Here is an 18,584-nt window from a genome sequence, read left to right as displayed (position 1 = left end):
TTGCCCTCAGCAACCCCTCCCCGCCCCCATTGCCTGTGTGGGCCCCCGCCCCCCATTGCCCTCAGTAGCCCCTTCCTTCTCCCCCCATTGCTTGTGTGGGCCCCCGCCCCCCCATTGCCCTTAGCAGCCCCTCCCTGCCCCCCATTGCCTGTGTGGGCCCCCGCCCCCCCATTGCCCTCAGTAGCCCCTCCCTGCCCCCCCCATTGCTTGTGTGGGTCTCCGCCCCCCCCCATTGCCCTTAGCAGCCTCCCCGCCCTCCATTGCTCCCCCGTCTGCCCCTCCCTCACAATGGGACCCCCCGCCCTGTCCTCGTTCGCCACCCTGGGGGAGGCCCCCCCTTTTCCTGCACCCCTTCTCACGAAGGCTCTTCTGGCTCCCTTAGGCGGGACCCCTTTTGTTTCTGCTCCCCAGGCTCCTGTCCTGTCCCCTGCACCCCACAGGCATGTTTAGGGGTGCAGGTGGCTGGCTGCACCTACCCTGTGGGGTTTGGGACAAAAGCCTGTAGCGCGGCCTGGCTGCTTTCCGTGCTTGTCTCAGGGGGCTGAATGTGCGCAGGGTGCTTTACCCCCAAAGAAATCACATCCCTCTGCTGCGTGCACCTCTGGGTCTGACCCGCCCAACCTGGCTTTGAGCAGTGTGTGTTTGTTAATGGAGCTGTCACACACTGGGATGTGGGTCGCTTTAGGGGATGAAATAAATCAGAGACATATTGTCGCAGAGAGAGGAGCAAGTGAGGGAGGTGTAGGAAAGAAGCGATCTCCACTGAGATCTGAAATGAAGGGGTGGGGGAATGCCTGAGGTGGAGAGATCCAGGGAAGCTAGCCAGAGGAGCAGGCTTCTGCACTTCAGGGTGGTGAGATTTGGGGTGGGGGGTGGGGTAGGGGAAAAGACAAAATGCCAAGAGGGGAATTCTGCACAGGTTTGGCCAGCCTGTTGTGTTCTCAGAGCTCTGAGGTTAGCACTGTTTGGGAAGAGCTGTGCCCTCATAAGAACTAGATTAATCCCCTTAAGGCTATTACAGATATCTAAGTTGGGGCGTGTGATTTTTAAATTAAAACCATATGCACTTTTTCTTACTTAACTGTAGGACAATATTGACCATATTAAGGTTAAGTTGGGGGAAAGGAAATAAATCTACTTCATTGCTATGGCTGCAGGAACAAATACCAGCCACAGGGATGTGGCTGACTCGAATACAAATATAGAAATGGAATGACATTCTGTATCGGATTACCAACAGCTGTTTGAGGAAAGTGGACCGAATGGGACAAATTGATAAATCACTGAAACACTTTTTCAGAACAGTATATATTCCTACAGTCCCTCATAACTGTCTCGGTTCTGCTGGGTTCCTGTACTTTTAGTGTCGTTATCCCCTCTTTTAATGCTGGAGGAAGACACAGGGATAATAAAGAACCTTACTGTTGACAGTTCTGTTTGTTTTTAATTAAAAGTTAGTAACTGGTGGAGCAGTTGTCTAAGAGATTGTGCTGGTGAATGACCTGTATGGGAGCAGCCTCGAGGGCTCTGCTCTGCTTCTGAATTCCCTGGCTAATAAGGCTCTGATCAGCATTGTGCCAAGGAGGTAACCTGAGTCAGAGAGAATACGAGAATGTTTTTCCCTACCCAACTCTAGTAGTTGCTGCTCTTCCAATGGGCGATATGGAATTACTTCAATCCACACATTTCTGTTTGACGCAAACCTTTCTTAGGCTTTCCCTGTAACTTATAGCCTCCAATTTTTCTCCCATCCCCAAGTGCAGTTTGAAAGGCTGCCTCTTTGTCTGGCGAGGACAGATGTTGACCAGCAAGGGTCTGACTATGCAGCATTTTGGCACAAGCCTCGCAGCCTGGATTGATAGACCAGGCTAGCAGGGCTCACACTAGTTCTTTAAAAATAGCTGAGTAAATAGTGCTTTGACGTTGGGGCTCTGGCTCTGACGCCTGCAGGGTGGGCTTCAGAGCCCAGTTCCAGCCTGAGCCGCCACTTCAAAGCGCTGTCTATACAGCTCTTTTTAGAGCACTAGCACTTGCCCTGGGTTGGGAGACTGGCTCCAAAATGCTGTGTAGGCAGACCCCAAGTTGGGAGGGCAGTTTCTCACCAATTATCAGAGGGCAGGAGAGTCTCTTTCTCCTTGTGTATCTTCCTGAGTCATGGAAGAGGTACCCAAGTCTTTTTACCAAACTCTTTACATGCAGTGCACAGGTACCAAGCTCTTGCTTGGTGGGTTCCATGTTGGTAGTTTCTTGCTAGCTCAGATAAGCAACAATGTGGTGCCCCCATAACTCCTCTGAGATAGGGATTGTCTCTTTATCTGGCCCTGTGCAACGGGGCCCAATCCTGGCTATTATGACATAAATGTTTATTATCATGTCTGCACCCCTGACCTTAAAACGTCTCCCAGGTTTCTTACAGGCCCAGACACTCTGCTTTCAACTGCTCCTTCTAGCTGTCTGTCTGTCTTTGTCACTCCCAGTTTCTCGCTTCTCAGGGTATGTCTACACTGCGAAGTTGTCGACAAAACTTTTGTCTTTCACAGGTACTTAAAAAAGCTCCTCCTCCTCCCCTCCCTGCCCCCCCCCCCCTAAGAAAGACAGAGGTTTTGCCGACACAAGGGGCAGAGTGAACGCGGCTTTGTTGGCAGGAGCACTCTCCTACCGACAAAGCTAATGCCGCTTGCGGGGCTGGAAGTATTTTGTTGGCAAAAGTGCTGACAAAGTACCCACAATGAGCATTTACACACACTGACTTTTAGCGACAAGGCTGTGTCAAAGCTGTGGGTGTAGACAAGCTGTCAGTTTTCCTGTGTTCTGCCTCCCCCATGCTTCACAAACGCAGAACAGTACTCAGCAAAACCCCTCTGACTCTTAGCCCAAGAACTCTTGGGCAGGTTCACAGCCTCCTTTTGCCTTGGGATTAATTTATCCAGACATTTATGTTAGTGGCAGGTGTGTTCACACCCAGACTGACAGAGGTTAGTGATCCAAGGAGTACCCAGTACCTCTCAGCAGAACACTAATAATAGCTATAGAGGGACAGTATTTGGCTTAGTGGAGGGCAGGTGCTTCGCTCTCGCAATCGTTATACTGTACGTGACCGATTTGTTTTCCCTTTTAGGAACAGATTCGGGTTCTCTCCAGACGGCAAAACATGCAGCTCTGCTCGAAACCTTAAACTCCAACTTGGCTGCTTTAGAGGAAAAGCTAGGGCAGGATCCCCAATGGAATGAACTGCGGCGCTTGAGAGCTGAAGTCAGAGAGCAGGCTGCTTGGCTAGAAAGCTCTACAGATGTGACCTGGAGTTTTACTTGTCAAGTCCTGCTGTTACTGCTGAGTCTGAAGAAGTGCATGATCCTCCTAGCTGCTGCTTACCATCCAGCCAAACCGAACCCTAGGACTGCTGAAGCTGCTCCTGCTCTCAGCCCTGACACGCTCAGTATCTCCCAGCAGAAGACGGTTCAGTCTGCATTGCAGTTTGTGATTACCTTGGGCCTTTGTCCATATCTCTTGCCTGGGGTTGGAATCCCGCTGAAGCACAGGACAGAGTTCAGTGCTGTTGTTCAGGATGTGGTATCTCCCAACGCTGCCCCCAGTGCTCTGCATAGGCTCCATGCCAGCTGTACTGCGCTGCTGCAGATTGCAGAGCACCCATCTTTGGGCAACCTCATCCTTACCCGCCACCTTGGGGACCTCATCGCAGGTCTGTGCCAGCTAGGATTCTGCCCGACCAAAGGAAAGGGGGAGCAAGCCAGGCCACTGGAGCAACTAAAGGTGTGTGTTCTGATTAGAATTTCCTGCCTTCATTTTGCATATAGGCCCCATCCTGTAGCTTCCATTTTTCTGGGGCAAAGACAACTATCTGGAAGGGACATAAAACCTTGTGCTTCAGGACTTCATCCAATCTCTCACTATTGGGGAGCAAGATGAGCCCTTCCTTGGGGAGCAGATTATCCCATATCTGCTTTCTGTGTGGTGTCTTGCACCTTCCTTTGAAGCAGCTGGTACCAGCAACTGTCCTAGACTGGATACTGGGCTAGCTGAACCACAAATCCAATCCTGTCATAAGAACATAAGTACTTCAGAGAGTTGTTATTAATGGTTCCCAATCGTGCTGGAAAGGCATAACGAGTGGGGTTCCGCAGGGATCTGTTTTGGGACTGGCTCTGTTCAATATCTTCATCAACGACTTAGATATTGGCATAGAAAGTACGCTTATTAAGTTTGCAGATGATACCAAACTGGGAGGGATTGCAACTGCTTTGGAGGATAGGGTCAAAATTCAAAATGATCTGGACAAATTGGAGAAATGGTCTGAGGCAAACAGGATGAAGTTTAATAAAGACAAATACAAAGTGCTCCACTTAGGAAGGAAAAATCAGTTTCACACTGTGGATTGCCACGGGCGAAAGAAAATGCAGGCCTGTTATTTACCAGGCTGCACATGGCAATAGACTATATTGGTAGGGGATGCAAGGAGAGTATGGGTCACGATGCAAACTACACACACACACACACACACCCTCTAAAATTAATCAATTTAAAGTTTTATTGCAGACAAGGGGTAAGGGAGCAACGTTTGATTAGCTAATAGAGTTAATGAAACTTAAAACACACAATGACTAAAATATCTACTAACAATATTTATAAACAAAGATGCAGCATTTAGTAATAACTGATACTTACAAATACAAACCAACGCATAACAACCGGCAAACGTAGAAACTCTGTTTGAAACACATGAGCTGAGAGAGAGGCTTCGAGGTTATCAGGCTCGGTTACGGGTGTACACAGGATACACAGGATTCGTTTTTCTTTCTCCTCTCCCTGCCTGCACATGGCAGGCAGGCCCATAAAGTACCAACTATGACATCATAGAAGTGTCATAGGGGACGGGGCTCAAAACCTGTTTGTGTTCGTTTCTGATTGGCACAAGCAAAGTTTACACCAAGTAGGGGAGCAGGTGCCTCAAAGTCTGGCTTCACCCCCAAAAGGTGAGAAAATGCATATTGTTTTCGAATGCGTGCAACACTGAATGACAAAAGAAGAGGCCAGGGCAATACCGGTATGGGCAAGTTGTACAGGATGCAGACAGGAGCTCATCTCAACACACACATACAGAATGGGAAGAGACTGTCTAGGAAGGAGTATGGCAGAAAGGGATCTAGGGGTTATAGTGGACCACAAGCTAAATATGAGTCAACAGTGTGATGCAGTTGCAAAAAAAGCAAACATGATTCTGGGATGCATTAATAGGTGTGTTGTAAGCAAGACACGAGAAGTCATTCTTCCGCTCTACTCTGCGCTGGTTAGGCCTCAGCTGGAGTATTGTGTCCAGTTCTGGGCCCCGCATTTTAAGAAAGATGTGGAGAAATTGGAGAGGGTCCAGAAAAGAGCAACAAGAATGATTAAAGGTCTAGAGAACATGACCTATGAAGGAAGGCTGAAAGAATTGGGTTTGTTTAGTTTGGAAAAGAGAAGACTGAGAGGGGACATGATAGCAGTTTTCAGGTATCTAAAAGGGTGTCATAAGGAGGTGGGAGAAAACTTCTTCATCTTAGCCTCTAAGGATAGAACAAGAAGCAATGGGCTTAAACTGCAGCAAGGAAGGTTTAGGTTGGATATTAGGAAAAAGTTCCTAACTGTCAGGGTGGTTAAACATTGGAATAAACTGCCTAGGGAGGTTGTGGAATCTCCATCTCTGGAGATATTTAAGAGTAGGTTAGATAAATGTCTATCAGGGATGGTCTAGACAGTATTTGGTCCTGCCATGAGGGCAGGGGACTGGGCTCGATGATCTCTCGAGGTCCCTTCCAGTCCTAGAGTCTATGAATCTATAAGAATGGCCATACTGGGATGGACCAGTGGTCCATCTAGCTCAGTATCCTGTCTTCTGACAGTGGCCAGTGCCAGAGGCTTCAGAGGGAGTGAACAGAACAAGGTAGTTTATGGAGTGATCCATCCACTGTTGTCCAGTCCCAGCACCTGGCAGTCAAAGGCTTAGGGACACCTATGGCGTGGGGCTGCATCCCTGACCATCTTGGCTAGTAGCCATTGATGGACCTGTCCTCCATGAACTTTATTTAATTCTTTTTTGAACCCAGTTATTCTTTTGGCCTGCACAACATCCCCTGGCAACAAGTTCCACAGGTTGACTGTGTGTTGTGTGAAGAAGTACTTCCTTTTGTTTGTTTTAACTGCCTATTAATGGGTGACTCCCGGTTCTTGTTTTATGTGAAGGGGTAAATAACACTTCCTTATTCACTTTCTCCATAGCATTCATGATTGTATAGATCTCTATCATATCCCCCCCTTAGTCTCTTTTCTAAACTGAACAGTCTTTTAATCTCTTCTCACATGGAAGCTGTTCCATATTCCTAATAATGTTTGTTGCTCTTCTCTGTACTTTTCCCAATTCTAATATATCTGTTTTTAGATGGGGCAACCGAGCTGTGTGCAGTATTGAAGGTGTGGGCGTACCATGGATTTATAGAGTGGCATTATGATATTTTCTGTCTTATCGATCTCTTTCCTAATGTTTCCTACAATTGTTTGCTTTTTTGACTGCTGCTGCACATTGAGTGGATGTTTTCAGAGAACTGTCCACAAAGCCTCCAAGATCTCTTTCTTGAGTGGCAACAGCTAATTTAGACCCCACCAATGTGTATGTATAGTTGGGATTATGTTTTCCAATGTGCATTATTTTGCATTTATCAACATTGAATTTCATCTGCCATTTTGTTGCCCAGTCATTCAGTTTTGTGAGACTCTTTTGTAACTGTTCGCAATCTGGTTTGGATTTGACTATCTTGATACTTCTGTATCGTGTGCAAACTTTGCCACCTCGCTGTTTGCCCCCTTTTTCCAAATAGTTTGTGAATATGTTGAACAGCACTGGTTCCTTTGGGGATGCCATTATTTACTCTTCACCACCAGGAAAACTGACCATTTATTCCTACCCTTTTTTCCATAGCTTTTAACCATTTACTGAAAGGACTTTCCCTCTTATCCCATGACTGTCTCTTTTGCTTAAGAGCTGTTGGTGAGGGACCTCGTCAAGGGCTTTCTGAAAGTCTAAGTACACTATATCCACTGGATTACCCTTGTCCACGTGTTTGTTGACTCTCTCAGAGAATTCTAAGAGATTGATAGGGCATGGTTTCCCTTTTCAAAAGCCATGCGGACTCTTTCCCAACATATCGTGTTCACCTACCTGTCTGATAATTGTGTTCTTTACTAAGTTTCAACCAGTTTGCCCAGTACTGAGTGAAGCTTACTGGCCTGTAATTGCTAGGATCTCCTCTGGAGCCTTTTTTAAAAATAGGCATTACATTAGCTATTTGCCTGTCATCTGGTACAGAGGCTGTTATAAGTGAAATGGTACACACCACAGTTAGTTCTGCAATTTCATATTTGAGTTCTTTTAGAACTCTTGGGTGAATCCCATCTGTTCCTGGTGACTTAGTGTTTAATTTATCAATTTGTTCCAAAAACATCTCTACTGACATCGCAATCTGGGACAGTTCCTCAGATTTGTCACCTAAAAAGAATGACTCAGGTGTGGGAATCTCCCTCACATCCTCTGCAGTGAAGACCCATGCAGAGAATTCATGTAGTTTCTCAACAACAGCCTTGTCTTCCTTGAGTGCTCCTTTAGCGCCTTGTTCATTCAATGGCCTCACTGATTGTTTGCCAGGCTTCCTGCTTCTGGTGTAATTAAAAACATGTTTGTTGTTAGCTTGTGTGTCTTTGGTTAGTTGTTCTTCAAATTCTTTTTTGGCCTGCCTGGATTTGCCAGAGTTTGTGTTTCTTTCTATTGTCCTCAGCAGGAGTTGATTTCCCATTTCTAAACGATGTCTTTTTGTCTCTAACCACTTTGTTGACTCTGTTGTTTAGCCATGCTGGCAATTTTTTGGGTCCTCTTACTGTTTTTCTTTCATTTGAGGTAGACATTTAGTTTGGGTCTCTATTACTATGTTTTTATAAAGTTTTTATGCGGCTTACAGGCATTTCGCTCTTGTGACTGTTCCATTTAACTAGCCTCCTCATTTTTGTGTAGGTCTCTTTTTGAAGCTAAATGCTACTGTGATGGGTTTCTTTGGTATTTTCCGCCCTACAAGAATGTTAAATTTAATTACATTATGGTCACTATTACCAAGCGGTTCAGTTATATTCATTTCTTGGACCAGATCCTGTCCCCCACTTAGGACTAAATCAAGAATTGCTTCTCTCCCTATGGGATCCAGGACTAACTGCTCCAAGAAGCAGCCATTACTGGTGTCTAGACGTTTTTTTTCTGAGGCAACATGTTCCTAGTCAATATGTGGATAGTTGAAATCCCCCATTATTACTGGGTGTTCTGTTTTGGTAGCCTCTCTAATCTCCCTGAGCATTTCACAATCATTGTCACCATCCTGGTCAGGTGGTTGGTAGTATAATCCTATTGATATACTCTTATTATTCAAGCATGGAATTTCTATCCATAGAGATTCTATGGTACTGTTTTAATTCATTTATGACTTTTACTGTATTTGACTCTATGCTTTCTTTCACATATAGTGCCATTTCCCCACCAGTGTGACCCACTCTGACATTCCTATATATTTTGTACCCTGATATTACCGGGTCCCATTGATTATCATCATTCTATCAAGTTTCTATGATTCCCATTATATCAGTATCCTCATTTAATACCAGGTGGTCAAGTTCACCCATCTTACTATTTAGAGTTCTTGCATTTGTATCCAAGCACTTATAAAATTAGACTGCCTTTGAGTGATGTAATTGAATGGGACTCTTTTTTGTTGTCTTTTTCTCTTCAGTTCCTACCTGTATTTTGACTACTACTGTCCTCTCCTCTTTACTAGGATATAGAATATTCCCTTTAATAAATCCTCCCATGCGGGATGTATGAACCATATGCTTCTCTGCACCTATCAGTTTCCCGCAGTTTAAAAAACTCTTCTATGACCTTTTTAATTTTACATACCAGCAATCTGGTTCCATTTTGGTTTAGGTGGAGCCCATCCTTCCTGAATAGGCTTCTCCTTTCCCAAAAGATTCCCCAGTTCCTAATAAACCTAAATCCCTCCTCTGAACACCATTGTCTCATCCACTCATTGAGACCCTGTAGTTCTGCCTGTTTAACTGGCCCTGCGTGTGGCACTGGAAACATTTTCAGAGAATGCTACCATGGAAGTCCTGAAATCTCTTACATAGCAGACTAAATTTGGTCTCCAGGATCCCTCTCCTACCTTTCCCTGTCAGTGTTCCCTACATGTACCATGACCACCAGCTCCTCTCCAACCCTATGCATAAGGCTGTCTAAATGTCTTGAGAGGTCCACAACCTTTGAATCCGGCAGGCAATTCACCATATGGTTTTCCTGGTCATCAAAACCCCACTATTTATATGTCTAATAATCAAATCCCCCGTTACTATTACCTGTCTCTTCCTAATAACAGGGGCCCTCTACCCCGGAAAGGTATCCTCAGTGTGAAAGAAGACTTTGACATAATCTGGAAGGAGGGTCCCAACTGTGGGATTGTTTCCCTCCACTCCAGCTTGATGTTCCCCTTCCCTGAGACTTTCCTCCTCAAAAAGAACAGGAGTACTTGTGGCACCTTACAGACTAACAAATAGAGGCTGTCATTGTGGGGCGTGGAACCACTTTACTTTGGGCTTGTCTACACTACAAAATTAGGTCAACCTGCAGCCAACACAGTAATTAAATCGGCTGTTGGTGTCCACACTACCCTCCTTCTGCCGGTGGTGTGCATCCTCCCCAGGAGCGCTTGCACCGACGGAAGTGGGGCATTGTGGGGCACTGACAGCCGGAGTTTGGGGCACTAATAGCCACACAGGGTTTACAGCTGGAGCCCTCCTCCCACCGCAGGGCTGACAGCACCAGTTGTGAGCCAGGCACAAGGCTCCATTTCACAGCTGACATTCTTGTCAGTTTCACGGCTGCTATTATTTCACCTTTCCTCTCTGGCTCTCAGCTGGACTCCTGCCTTGGGGCTGACAACCAGAGCCAGAGAGGAAATGTGAAATAATTGCAGCCCTGAAACTGACAAGAATGTCAATTTCACTGCTGGTAGACTCCTTGCTATGAAATTGAGCCCCAGGGTGGGTCTCACAGCTTAGCCTGTCAGCCCTGGGGTGGGGTGTTCCCATTTTAAGCTCCGCTGCCAGGGCTGACACCCGGGAGGAGGGATTGACAACCCCGAGCCGCACTGCCACCTCCCAGTGAGGGGAGGGGGGGAGGAGAGCCCAAGCCCGGGCTTCTTCCCCCTCCCCCCTGCCCAATCCCTCACTGGGTGGTGGCAGCGGGGCTCTGGGTTGGCAGCCACCCAACAGCGGGGCTCTGTGCTGTCAGGGCTCCAGCTGTGAGTCCCGCGCTGGGCAGACAGCCAATGTAAGTAACGCAGTGACTACACGGCACTGTCTCACCCTACTACATCGACCTGAGTGCTACGCCTCTCGCAGAGGTGGAGTTATTAGGTCAGTGTAGTGGGCGTCTTACATCGGCGGGCGCAACATTCTCGTGTAGACACTTATAGAGTTAGGCCAAGGTAAGCTGTCTTATGTCAGCCTAACTGTACTGTAGACCAGGCCTGTGTCCCGCAAAGTCCCGTGTGTATCTCGCTGTCTCTCTTAGCTCCTCCAGTTCAGAAACTCTCGTCTCCAAAGCTCATATTCGGTTTCTGAGAGCCAGAAACTGCTTGCACCGAATGCACATACACCACCTGCATTCAGTGCCATAAACAGGATATACCCCACTCTGCTGCTGGACTTCTGCCTGCATTGTTTTTACTCTTGCAGGGTTGTTTTGTGTGTTTGTTCTTTGAGTGTGTGTGGCAGTTCCCAGGTAACAGTTGTTCCTGATCAGTTTGTGTTTATATTTGCCTTAACTAAAAACCTCTCTGTGTCAAACAGAATTTAGAATGGTCTCTAGATACCCACCTGGATGTTTCCCAATTGATGTCTTATAAGTTGCTAATGGTCCAGTAGAGGGAGCCAGAACCTAGCAAAATACATCCCCTATGCTGCTTTCCTGTTTGCCTGTGCTGTATTAATATTCCAGCACAGAGACCTGTTGTTTTTCAGGGCCTTACAGAAGAGCAGCGAACCCACTGCAGGGAGGCCTTGAAGAGTGTCTTGGATCGAGTCTATCAACCCCTAGTGGTCCGGGAACTGCTTGTTCTTCAGGGTGGATCCAAACAGGTACCCAGGCTGCCAACTGGTTCTATAGCTGGTCGGGGGGTGGGGGAAGGGAATCTGATTCATGAGGCTGTCTCCAGTGTCTGCGCCTTCCAGTGGTACAGGAGCTGGAATATGATATGCTAGAGCAGGGGTGGGCAAACATTTTGGCCTGAGGGCCACATCTGGGTATGGAAATTGTATGGCGGGCCATGAATGCTCACAAAATTAGGAGTTGGGGTGCGGGAGGGGGTGAGGACTCCGGCTGAGGATGCGGACTCTGGGGTGGGGCCAGAAATGAGGAGTTCAGGGTGTAGGAGGGGGCTGGGGGTTGGAGTGGGGGGGGTGAGGGCTCCAGCTGGGGGTACGGGCTCTGGGGTGGGGCTGGGGATGAGGGGTTTGGAGTGCAGGAGGGTGCTTGAGGCTGGGACCAAGGGGTTTGGAGGGCAGGAGAGTGATCAGGGCTGGAGCAGGGGGATGGGACACGGAGGAGGTCAGGAGTGCAGGCTCCGGGCGGCGCTTAACTCAAGCAGCTCCTGGAATCAGCGCTTGTTCCCCCTCTGGCTCCTATGTGGAGGCGTGGCCAGGTTGCTCTGCACGCTGCCCTGTCTGCAGGTGCCGGGCCTGCAGATCCCATTGGCCGTGGCTCCCGGCCAATGGGAGCTGCAGAGCTGGCGCTTGGGGCGGGGGCAGCGTGTGGAGCCCCCTGGCTGCCCCTGCGTGTAGGAGCCGGATGGGGGACATGCTGCTGTTTCTGGGAACCACGGCATGTGCAGAGTGAGGCAAGCCCCCGACCCCGCTCCCCAATGGGCGCTTGAGAGCTGGATTAAAAGGTCTGACGGGCCAGATGCGGCCCCCGGGCTGTAGTTTGCCCATCCCTGTGCTAGAGCATTAAACTGTGATTTCCCAGCTACTTGTCCGACCAGTGGGATGAAGATATGGGGCTTGGAATTTGCAGCAGAGACTTGCATTTGGAAGCCTTGTTTTATTTTTACTCAAGCTACATACTAGGAGTGAATCTATTTTCTTGAAAAGATAATAGAAGCACAGAAGCTTCTTCCCTAGAGAAGATGGTGCCGTGGATCCATCCTTGCTATGTTGCTTCACCAGAGCTAAGGCTGTATCAGCAGGGATGAATCTGGCTCATCGTGGCTGGTTTGTATGCTTCCTGACAAACCAGCTGAATTTGTGCTAAATATGCATTGACGGCTACTTCCGCCACTCTGAGATGGGCTTGGCTATTTGTCCTAGAAACTTGCCTATTTTACGAGTAATGAATAATGCAAAAATATGTTAATAAAACATTATGGATTAGAATATAAATGCACAAAAATCAGCAAAATTGTGGCTCCTACAGCAACAGTGACCCTGTCACACTGAACATAAATATTTATGGCATAAAAAGTAATAAAAATCCTACTTGTGATGCCTGCAATAAAGTAGAGTTGCTGTGAGAGCCATAATGTGGAATAAGTTAATTTTTGTGCATTTACCCTTGTAGCTAGGATACAGAGCTTGTCAATTCCAGACTACAGCTCCACACTTTCTTCTTTGCAAAAAAATTGTTCAGTGAAACCCCTTGTACGCTTTTTGGGTGCTCTATGAATAGTAAATAGAAATTCCTGGCAGTGCTTTGTTCATCGGGTTAGGTGTGCTTTGCCCTAGAACTCCCCGGAGTGTGTGTACATACCGTTGGCTTCCCTCAAAACCAGTTCAGTTTGTATTCTGTCAAGGTTCCAACGTGACTGTCCTGGTGAAGTGTCTTGTCCTGTAACTTTCCTGTGTCACTCTGGCAAAACAAACGTTGCTTTCTCTTCAGGCTATGTGGCGCTAACTTGAGCAAATATCCAATCGCCGATTTCAATCTGTACAGGACCTCTGGGAAAAGACGGTTCCTTGGCTTTAAATGAGCAAAGGCATTGCAGCTAGATGCATGTCTTTCCTCCCATGTAGCAATTTAAACTAGGCCATGTTTCAGGGTGCTCTGTGGGGCTGTCCACTGGGAGAACCAGGGGAATTCAGCACACTGAGAACAATGTTGCTGTCATGAATTCAGTGCACCACGTCTGGTGAAATGAGAAATCTGAGTCTTGGGGTACATCTACACTACCGGGGGGAGTCGATTTAAGATACGCAAATTCAGCTACGTGAATAGCGTAGCTGAATTCGAAGTATTGCAGCCGACTTACCCCGTTGTGAGGACGGCGGCAAAATCGATTTCTGGGGCTTTTTGTCGGCGGCGCTTACTACCACCTCCGCTGGTGGAGTTAGAGCGCCGATTCGGGGATCAATTGTCGCGTATAAATTGATCCCCGAGAGGTCGATTTCTACCCGCCGATTCAGGCGGGTAGTATAGACCTAGCCTTGGTCTTAAAACCCTAATGCACAGCATCATGCTCCTAATGCACGGCACAGTATTGCCCTTAAATTGGAATTGTGTGTTCGGAAACGCTTGGCTTATACTGCTAGATTTACCGGCAAGGAGAGTATCAGATTTTCCTTTCAAGAATCTTGTATGGATCCTCACTTTATAGAGTCCTTTAACTACACTTTCTAATTGCTTCTCTGTATAGTGTCAGCAGCAGTCTTGTGCTCCAGCTGTATGGCGTTCTGCTGATCCAGCTCTTTAAGTCTGATACACTTGAGCTGCGACTGTTTTCACTGTGCACTGCAGGCGTAAAGGGAGGGTAGCGGCTTGTTAACGAACGCTGCTGTCCGGGATGGAGGTTGCTCCTCTCCCTCTGGGGTGTGAGGTGAAAGAACAGTCCGCTGAAGAGTTCGGGGTGTCCGGTCTCATGAAATACAGCAGCTGGACACTTTCTTTCTTCCTCCATAAACACCCTTCTTGTTTCATGTGGCTGTTTTACATGGAAGTGAGGGCTGCCTTGGAAAGAGAAAGGTGAGAGAATCCCCCGAGCTCCTTTCTCAGTAAAGCAAACATACACCCGTCTTTTCCTCTGTTGATATGACAGCTGGCAGCAAATGCTGTCCCTGCAGGCTGCATGATTTCTAGGACTGCACCCTCTAGGTGGCACTGCCATTTGTTGAGGCACATTTGGGTTGTGTTTCCTCTCTTGACCATGTAACCTATAGTTTGTATTGTCTGTCTTCTCACCCCAGTGTGCTTTCTTGCTGTGCCCAGTTGGAATCGCTCTCCTCTTGAGCGCAATGAGCTCTGATTCCTACTGAGACCCCCTGTGTGTATCACTGGTAGTGAGACAGTCAAAGCTGGCATGTAACCCCAGGAGACTGTAATTTAGGGAAAGAAATCCCTGCATGGAGGAGAGGCTCCTGGGATGCTCAGCCCACCTAATTACACCCTCATTATTTTGGTGCCATTAGGTGGTGAAGTGATTTATAGAAAATTCCCCTCTGTTGTGTTCCTGCCACCACATACAGATCAGAGCCCTTCAGGACAGAGAGCGTGTCGTTTTGTACATCTGTGAGTGCTGGCACCATTCTCTAAAGAAAATACATTTCCAATCCCCCGCTCCATATCCTTTCAGGGCTTGCAGTCCCCTGCACAAGAGGTGAAGCAGCCGCTTGCCCAAGCCCCATCTTGGCTTCGGCGTCTCTGTGGACAGCTGCTCTCGGAGAGGCTGATGAGACCCAGTGGGGTTCAGGCTGTTGTCCGGGGCATCATGGAGGGAGCAGGAAGTAAGTATGTTGCTCAGACACTGTCATTTCTGTTTCACAGATTATGAATGAAACGAGACTTCCAGAGTGGGTCAGAGATCTTCCCCTCCAATGAAATAACAAGCTGGAATAGCATTATGGGGACCCTCGCATAAGAGATTTCCTCTTATTAGACTATAAACGCACGCACGCGTTATGATTGCTTCTGGTCTTAAAAAGGGAGTATTGAGTTCCTGAACTTCAAGACACCTTTTGTCAGGGTGTGTTGTTACATTTCTGGGTTCTGGGACTGGAAACCTCCACAATTATTGAGAAAATATAAATAAAATGACAAAACAGAGGGCAAAAATACCTGTGTATATGAAATACCAGTTCCTCACTCTTGTGAAGAGTAAGTTTGTTTTTAAAGATCTGTATTATTGATCTTTTTATTAGTGCCTATTTCTGTAAAGGGCATTGGTGCACGGGAACAGTGCTCTCTGTTAGTAAATGATAATCATCTGGAGAGGAGTGAGATTGATTCCACACCCAATAGGGTTTGGGATCTCAAAGCCTACCACTGCCTCTCTCTGGCCAGTTAGCTCAGGAAGGGGTTTCTCTCCAGGACTAAGTGAACGTGACCTCTGGGACTTGTGTTCCATAGCCTGCACTCCCAGAGCCCTGGCCACGGTGGTCAGAGTCTTGTGCTGTGGCTCTCTGAGAGGGTCTTGAGATCACCACCTGCCTCTAGTGTTTGGCTGTTATGCTTGTGAGTGGGAGTTGACTGCTGGAGTCCGAGGCCTTTGATAACACATTGTTCCCTTCCTCCAAAGCAGCGGAGCAGTCATCTGAAAGATGCCTGGGTTGAGGAGATTGTTAAAAACAAAAATCTGAAATTTAGCCTTAAACGTCTGGCTTTAGAAAAAACGGAACTGTTGTTTGGAAAGCCCAAGTCTAATGGGGTCTGTGTCCTGCTCTCCTTTGCTTTCAGCCGGGGCAGCTGGTGGCAGCGGCGCTGAAGCAGCAGCTGCAGACTGGAGAAAGTGTGACATGGTTGCTAGGATCTTGGCCTCCTGTCCTCAGCAATCCCTGTCCCTGGAGGATTACTACCGACAGGTGTGCCCACAGGTATGCCCTTCACTCCCCATTCTCACCAGAGAATGTCTGCAGTGCCCATGAGCAGGGGATTGTGTGCTTAGCCCATAGTCTCTCAGTATGAAATATCCTTGCCTCCCTAGCTAGGGGATAGTGTGACTACGGCTGTGTTGTGAGTGTGATCCAGTACAGAACATACCGGGCCGAACTGGAGGAGATTTGACTGGGGATCTGTAAACAGGAGAAATTCCCACCCTGCTGTGTGTGTACACGCCATAGATCATCTAAACTTACCCCCTTTCCAGGATTTGGCTTTATGTGCCCCTTAAATAACCAAACAAATAACAACACATAAGCTTCAGCTTCACCTTTCAGGAACTCTTAGTTCCCTCTGTCCTAGAGAAACTCCAAGTTACAGCCCCTCTTACAGCCTAGGTGGAGTTAATGAGATCCACCGGCTAGCATAAGTTAGCAATCATTACCCTGCATTGTATGTGCGGTTCTAGCTCTGACCATGGGGTAACCCAACAGAGCAGCCCAACGCTCCAATGTAGGGGGGAACCCATGGCTCTGTTACAGGCTCTTTCTGACCTAGGCTGATAGGCATTTGTTTTAGCTGATAAGTCAAACAATTTCTCTTCTACTTTTACTGTGTCCTCCTGAGCATTTCTCTTGCTGATTGCTGTCCATGGGCCTTTGTGTTTCCTTGATGACATGTCTTCAACATGAGGATCCTAGCTGGCCAAACTGCCTTCTCCTTTGTGAATCACATGCTCTTCTTGTATCTTCTTTCATTTAAGGGTCTCAAATCCCTTTGTAAATGTGTATTAAACCTTAAACAAGCCTGTGAAGCATTACCCCACTTCAGAGGGTAAACTGATGTGCAGAGAGTTTAGGAGATCTGTCCAAGACCGTACAGTCAGGAAGTAAAGAGTCTGGAATAGACCCCTAGAGCCTGATGCCTTCTCTCTAGGCAGCATTGCCAAGCTATGAACAGGTACTAGAATTTAAGAAATGCTCCCCCATGGAGCTCTTGCTGCTTCTCAGCCCTTGCCCCCCAAATTGCTGCAGGTGTCGGTGTCCTGGCTCATCTCAGAAAAAAATTCCCTTATTTCCTCCCCCACTCTTCACTGCAGCACATACTGTGGAGGAGCCCTGCCTCCGCCAGACTCCGAACTGAGATGTCTCCTCATGCCCGGCGCTCAGTTGAAATGAAGTGAATAGGGCTCCTCATTCTCATCTGTTGGCTGGAAGTTAGCTGCTCTCTCTGTTTCCTGACCTGTGTTGTATATGTAATTTACATTCCAGATTCTAGACTTATTGCATATTCAGGATAAGTTGACAGCACACCAGTTCCAGAGAGTTGCCACCACTGCCCTTCTCACCATGGCCAGAGAACGCCCTCAGCTGGCAGTGAAATATTTGCTCCGTCCCATGCTAGCACCACTTCTCCAATGTTGGGATATGGCAGGTAACGGTCCATCTTTCTTGGTCATGTGGTCCTATAACATATCAGGCAAACCCTCTCACTTGAGAAGGGAAGATTGGTTTCTCTTTCTGTCATACATCTGTGGGCTCATCCCCCTGAAACGAATCCCATGGAGTAATCTCTGCAGATCCGGGGTCCCGGTCCTTCCATCAAGGGTTCCTCTTGATTGACTAGCTGGCTGCTCAGTGTCTAGGCTCAAACTGGAACATATAGAAAGAGGTGTTGGTTCAGGAACACTTTGTTTTTATAGCCTGCTGAGACCTCTGCCTCTTTCTGGTTGTGCTGCTTAAGGAACAGCTGGGTGGATTGTATTTGAGACACGTGTCCCAGATTCGGATTCCACCCTGTGATAGCTACATATGTTCCATTCTTAAAGAGGTTTGAGGAGTGACTTCCTTCTCTGAAATCAGCTCCTCTCGTGCATGGAGGCCTGATTTTCGCTGTGGGAAGTGGTGGGGGGAGGAGCGCAGTCTGTTTCTAGTGTGGCAGTGCTAGTGAGATGGATGATACCTTCCTGTGCTAAGTCACCTGCTATCAGAGGCTACATGATGTTCTGCAGTGCTTTGTTCAACCTCTACCACACTGGTAAATGACTCACGGGGCAGAGCTTCTGCTACTTCCCAAGTCTGAGGTGGTGTCGAGTGGTCAGTGGCAGGTTTCTGGTGGCCACCCTTCCTCCTAGCTGCTGGGGAGTGGGTTGTCAGCCTCTGAGCAAGGAGAAAAACTTCTCCAATTTACATATTCTGACTTATGTTTTTATAGGTTGCCCAAAACAAAGCACATAACTCGTAGTAACCCTTGCAAATGAACAATTTTCCTGTCATCAGCAAGTAGCTCCTAGCCATAACATCAGCAAAAACTCATAATCAGGAACACCTAGATCAGTGGTCTCCAACATTTTTACACCCAAGATCACTTTTTGAATTTAAGGGCAACCCAGGATCTGCCCTGCCCTTTCTCCAAAGCCCGGCTCACTCCATTCCCCCGTCTTTCCGTCACTTGCTCTCTCCCACCCTCACTTACTTGCATCGGGCTGGGGCAGGGGGTTGGGGTTCGGGAGGGCGTGCGGGCTCTGGGCTGGGGCAAGAGGTTCGCAGTGTGGGAGGAGGCTCTGGGCTGAGCCTTGGGCAGGAGGTTGGGGTGCAGGAGGGGGTGAGGGGTGCAAGCTCTGGGTGGGTGTTTAGGT

General features: G+C 47.8%; 1 protein-coding gene across 2 annotated transcripts in view; it reads left to right on the top strand.

The window, feature by feature from the left end:
- The first annotated feature begins 1,135 nt into the window (after positions 1–1,135).
- The window catches only part of TANGO6 (transport and golgi organization 6 homolog), an 85,937-nt gene continuing 68,488 nt past the window's right edge, over positions 1,136–18,584 (top strand). Inside the window, exons 1-7 of one of the 2 annotated variants that reach the window (XM_034788537.1) lie at positions 1,137–1,304; positions 2,417–2,540; positions 3,119–3,771; positions 11,107–11,223; positions 14,706–14,856; positions 15,806–15,942; positions 17,218–17,380. In XM_034788537.1, coding sequence (XP_034644428.1) covers positions 1,263–1,304; positions 2,417–2,540; positions 3,119–3,771; positions 11,107–11,223; positions 14,706–14,856; positions 15,806–15,942; positions 17,218–17,380 — 1,387 coding nt within the window. In that variant the 5' untranslated portion in view covers positions 1,137–1,262. Of the gene's footprint in view, positions 1,305–2,416; positions 2,541–3,118; positions 3,772–11,106; positions 11,224–14,705; positions 14,857–15,805; positions 15,943–17,217; positions 17,381–18,584 lie in introns of both variants that reach the window. The other variant, XM_034788538.1, reaches the window with a different exon arrangement.

This window comes from Trachemys scripta, chromosome 13, assembly GCF_013100865.1.
Source record: "Trachemys scripta elegans isolate TJP31775 chromosome 13, CAS_Tse_1.0, whole genome shotgun sequence".
Taxonomy (NCBI): domain Eukaryota; kingdom Metazoa; phylum Chordata; order Testudines; family Emydidae; genus Trachemys; species Trachemys scripta.
The sequence above is the reverse complement of the archived record's forward strand: the minus strand, read 5'-3'. Positions and strand labels throughout refer to the sequence as shown.